General features: G+C 42.0%; 1 protein-coding gene across 1 annotated transcript in view; it reads left to right on the forward strand.

Annotated features, from left to right (window-relative positions):
• Positions 1–5,157, forward strand: part of Fam83d (family with sequence similarity 83 member D) — a 25,480-nt gene that overhangs the window by 17,907 nt on the left and 2,416 nt on the right. The window contains exon 3 of the mRNA XM_004630904.2: positions 2,610–2,734. Within this exon, the coding sequence (XP_004630961.1) occupies positions 2,610–2,734 (125 nt within the window). The remainder of the gene's footprint in view (positions 1–2,609; positions 2,735–5,157) is intronic.

A 5,157-nucleotide genomic window follows, 5' to 3' on the forward strand; every position in this document is an offset into this window, starting at 1 on the left:
ATGTACAAAGAAGTTACAAAATAACATTTAGAATTCTTGCGTTTTCTTGATCCAAATTTTCTGAATGTTATTAACATCTTATAAACTCCTGGACAAACAAAACAGGAAGTAAGCTTCATATAATGCTATCTAATCTATAAACTTTATGAATTTAGCCAATCCACTAGCCCCCTTTTCTGGTCCTGGATCCAATCTAGGATCACACCTTGTGTTTAGCTGTCAAAGACTCCTCAGCTCCTTTTACTTTGAAGTTGTCAAGGCTGGGGAGATAGCTCAGCAGCTTAAGTGCCTGCCTGGCAAGTGCAAGGTCCAGAGTTCAATCCCCAGTACCAAAACCAAACAAAAACAAAACAAAATTCAAATCTTGGGCAGGCGAGATAGCTCAGCAGTCTAAAGCACCTGCTTAGGCAAACTTAGGCTGGTGCAGGGGACCGTAGTTTGATCCCCAGCACCATACACTGTGCCAGCCCCACTCAGGGTGGGCTAAGCTGATAGACATAGAAAAAAACTGTCCATAATTTGAAGTCATTCTTCCACCTTTCTTCTTTGCTCTCCTTTTTGTCTTTCAGATTGTGATGCTTTTGAGGAACACTGGCTAGTTTTCCGTAGACTGTGGGTTTATCTGAGACCATTTGATAAGAATACTACTGAAATGATAGAATATCGCCCTAGTTTGTGTCTCACTTTTTACTTTGAAATAATGATAGATTCAGAGTTGCAAAGATAGTGAGAAAAGTTCTGTGTCCCTGTCACTCAGTTTCCCCAGTGGCTGTATCTTAGATAACCAATAGGGCAGTGCCAGCCCCTGGAAGCTGACAGTAGTGCAGCATGTGTGTCCGGACTTCTGGGCCTTTTCTTTCCCGTGCACCTTAGGTCACAGAGCTGTTCGTCACCTCGGCGCTCTCCCATGTGCTACACCTTTATGATCCCCCCTCTCTCCTCTCCCTATCCACCACCATCTTTAATGCTGCTAACCTATAATATGTTTTCCATTTCTATCATTTTGTCTTCTAAGGTCTGTTACATAAGTGGACTCATATTCTGTATGACTTTTTAATATTGACCTTTTTCACTCAGCATGGCATCCTTGAAATCTAAGTTGCTTCATATATCAGTCATGTGTTCCTTTTTCATCATTGAGTAGCATCACATGGTGGTACCATAGGGTAACCGCTCACCCGCTGAAAGACATTTAGATAGTCTTAAAGTTTTATTAAAGGGTTGCTACAGATATTCATGTAGAGGTTTTTGGATAGACATGAATTTTCATTTTTCTGGTTGAGGTCATATCTTGCTGTAGATTTTAAATTATTCAGTTATTTTTCTCTCTCAAATTCTAGTCCTGAGGCCAATGATGATGCCACATATGTCTGTCGTCTCAGGGCCAGGTGCATAGTAGGGGCTTTTTATGTGGAATGAATGAGAGTCATACGGTAATCCTTAACAAGGGTCAGCAAGATAGCTCAGCAGACTAAAGTACCTGCTTAGGCAAAGCGCAGTGGCCAGGGTTCGATCTGGGGTGTGCTGAGACAGTGATTGAGACTGGGCATGGTGGCACGTGCCTGTAATCCCAGCATTTAGGAGGCTGAAAGCAGGAGGATCACTATGAGTCTGATCTATGTAGTGAGACCCTGTAGACTCTGTACTTAAATACATTAAAAAAAAAAAAAAAAAAAAAAATATATATATATATATATATATATAATAATCCTTAACATTTAATTTGAATGTGTAAGATTTCTAACTATATAGATCCTACTGTGTTCTAATCTTTGGAGAATGCATTATTGTAAGCTTGGCATGCCTTTAACCCAAGTGTTCTTGGAGGCTGAGGCAGGAAGAGCACGCTTGACCCCAGTCTGGGAATATAATGACTTAGTCAAGATCCTGCCTCAAAAAAATGAAAGCAGAGTGTCTTTGCTATTTTGCATACCATTGTGTTTATGTTTTACACATATCATTTTACGTGAATATATGCATACACATGCATAGAGTGTATCGCTACTGTGCTCTTTGGTAAATATATACTTGTAGAAGGTGGAACCCTGCTGAGTAAGCACCATGTGAGGTGTTTGTGGCTTAGCAGTCTCTGTCAGAGAAGGCTCATGCTCTGTTGCTGTCGTCAAGCCCCTCATGAAGTGAGGTTCTGCTGAGTGGGCTGTTATTCTTAGCGATGCCATTCAACAACGTAGGAGAAGCACCAGCCTAGCTACACTGAACCTTTGTCAAATGTTATTTATTACTAGCATCTTTTCTTCCACAAATATATCCTCTGCTTTTTGTTTCAAAATCATTTCTTTGATTCTGTTATTTAGTCTCTCAGAGAGGCGAGCCTTTCAGAGCACAGGTACATGTGAACTAAAGTTCTCAGAAGTAAATATAAGAAAAGGACACAAAGAAGATGAAGCCCTGTAGAGGTCACATTACCTAAGTGACACTGCGAGAGCCCACCGTGTGTGTTGTTTGTAGATGGCGACCCTAAGCCACGCACTGCCTGCAAGTTTGTTTAGGAATTATAATAAACTAAGGCCCCTGGCCCTCCTCATTGGCTCGCTGAATGAGTGCTGCTGAGTTGTTCCTTGATTTCTCTCCCCCTTCCTCACCAACAGCTGATGTCAGTGCGGACTATTACAGGAAACATCTACTATGCAAGGTCAGGAACTAAAATTGTTGGGAAGGTTCATGAAAAGTTCACGCTGATTGATGGCATTCGAGTGGCAACAGGCTCCTACAGGTATGTTTCTAACAGGTGCATCACTTATTAATTGGAATTCTTGAGAAGTAGCATGTCATACCAGGATAAAAGCCTTTTGTCCCTCTGAATGAGAGCCTCTGGGGCTGAGTGTTCCCACACGTGTGCACCTGTGCGTGCGAGTTGGTTCATCAAGTCCCCTCCTGTTGGAGTGGGGTGTCACGGCCCTGCCCTGTATTTCACAGACTAACCAGAGCTTTACCTTGCCTCGAGGCCATGCAGTAAGTGCATCCTAGTCAATGCTTGGCCAGGCCCACAGGATGAGCTGCGGTTTAATATTGACCCACATAGCCTCCAATTCAGGGTTTATGGGGGCTTGGACCCCACTTTCCCTCTCACATGCAGGTACTGGCATCAGTGTGGAAGGTGTCACCTTTAGATTTAGCTCTTCCATGCTTCCAGGCATTGAATATGGGTCACATTGGGTCACATTTCCAACCCATCTTTGAAGCCTCTGGCGAGGGTGTCTTCATGTAGAGAGCAGAGAATCTGAATGGGGATGTTGACAAAGAGAGGTTAACATAACTTTGAGAAGTTTTGCCATTTTTATTCGAGTGGATTATGGTTGTTTTGGCACCTCTCCATTAGATTGTCTATTGGTATGGAATCGTACCAACAGATGTGTCTGTAAAGTTTAGAAAAGACAAACTCATTTGATGAAACGTGCATTCCTGAGCAATAATTATGTGTCAGCTCTGAGTTTATGGAAGATGAACAAGAGAAAGAAGCTATAGGTAGGTGTGGTGCCACACACCTGCAATTCTAGCACTTGGGAGTCAGAGGCAGCAAGATGTGTTCAGTGCCAGCCTGGACAACTTAGTGAAATCCTGTTTCAAAACAATAACATCAACAACAACCAAAGAGCAACTTTGGATACATTCCTTTACAGATTGCACTATCATTGCTCAGAACAGAGTTAGAGAACTCTTTCTTGTGACTTCTTTTGTTTCAGAAGGTATCAGGATTACCTCCCACAGGGCCAGGGAGATGGCTCGGTAAAATAAGCGCTTGCCTGGCAAGCACAAGGGCCTGAGTTTAATCCCTGGTTCTGCCAAAAAAAAAAGATTTTCCCCCAAAGTAGGATTTATTCATACTAATGAAACATATCCATATTTTTGTTAGCTGTTCTAAAATCTAAAAATATAAAAAGTACTCTCTAAAGTAAACTTTGCTACCATTGATGATGTTTTGTTTTTGTTTTTTTTTTTTTTTTAATTGATGATAATGTCGATGTTATAGTCCAGGTATTGGATAGTTTTCAAAAGAATCATTTTTCTCAGCCACTGAGGGCAGTTCTCCACAGCATTTGCATTAGGTAAGGTTTTTAGTTACAGGAGGCAGAGCTGGCTTGGCAAGGTGCTGTATACCTACAAAATCCTAGCACTGGGAAACGGCAACAGGAGGATTGAAAGTTCTAGTGACTTAGTGAGACCCTATATCAAACTGTTAAAGAAAAATATTTTAGAAGGAGCCTAGAGCCAGATGTGGTGACACATGCTTATAATCTGAGCACTTGGGAGGCTGAGGCAGAAAGATCACTGTGATTTCAAGGCCAGCCTGGGCTATTACATAGTGAGTGCAGGAGCAGCCTGAACTGTATAGTATGACTGTGTCTTGAAAAAACAATAAATGAATGAATAAATGAGGCCTCGGGTTGTAGGTCAGTGTGCAGGCCCTGAGTTCAACCAGTAACTACCATGAGAAAAAAAAAAAAAAAAAAAAAAGAGTTGGTGCTGTTTTTCATCTCTCTCTCTCTCTCTCTCTCTCTCTCTCTCTCTCTCTCTTTTCTTTTCTCTTTTTGGCACAACTGGGGATTGAACTCAGGTCCTTGCACTTGCCAGAGAATTTTCATCTCATTAAAATACCTTGGGGCTGGGGATTTAGCTCAGGGGCACAGCACCTATTTGGCAAGTGTGAGGTCCTGAGTTCAATTCCAGGTACTCCCCTCCCATTCCTTGCCCCCCCCCAAAAAAAAATCTTACTTGTGCTAAAAATCTCTGTATCACTGAGATGATTGCAAGTATCTAAAAGGTAAATCAAACTGTAGAATATTAGCTAACCAGCTCCCACCACCTGAAAGTACAGAAAGATACAATTGGTTTTCAGCTCAACCTGACCTGTAGGCCGTTCATCTATCAGAACACATCTCGTCACATCTCGTTGGGGCTGGGGAGATGGCTCAGTGGAATAAGTGCTTCCTTGGCAAGCACAAGGGCCTGAGTTCAATCCCCAGCTCTGCAAAAAAAACAAAACACATCTTGTGATTCTACTTTTTTCTGGCTGAAGACAGAGTGTGGTTTACATGATCTGTAATAACTGTGAGAGAGAGAGAGAGAGAGAGAGAGAGAGAGAGAGAGAGAGAGAGAGAGAAAGAGAGAAATAGTCTCTTTTTTTTGGCGGAATTG

This window comes from Octodon degus, unplaced genomic scaffold (genome assembly GCF_000260255.1).
Source record: "Octodon degus isolate 3935 unplaced genomic scaffold, OctDeg1.0 scaffold00037, whole genome shotgun sequence".
NCBI classification, from domain to species: domain Eukaryota; kingdom Metazoa; phylum Chordata; class Mammalia; order Rodentia; family Octodontidae; genus Octodon; species Octodon degus.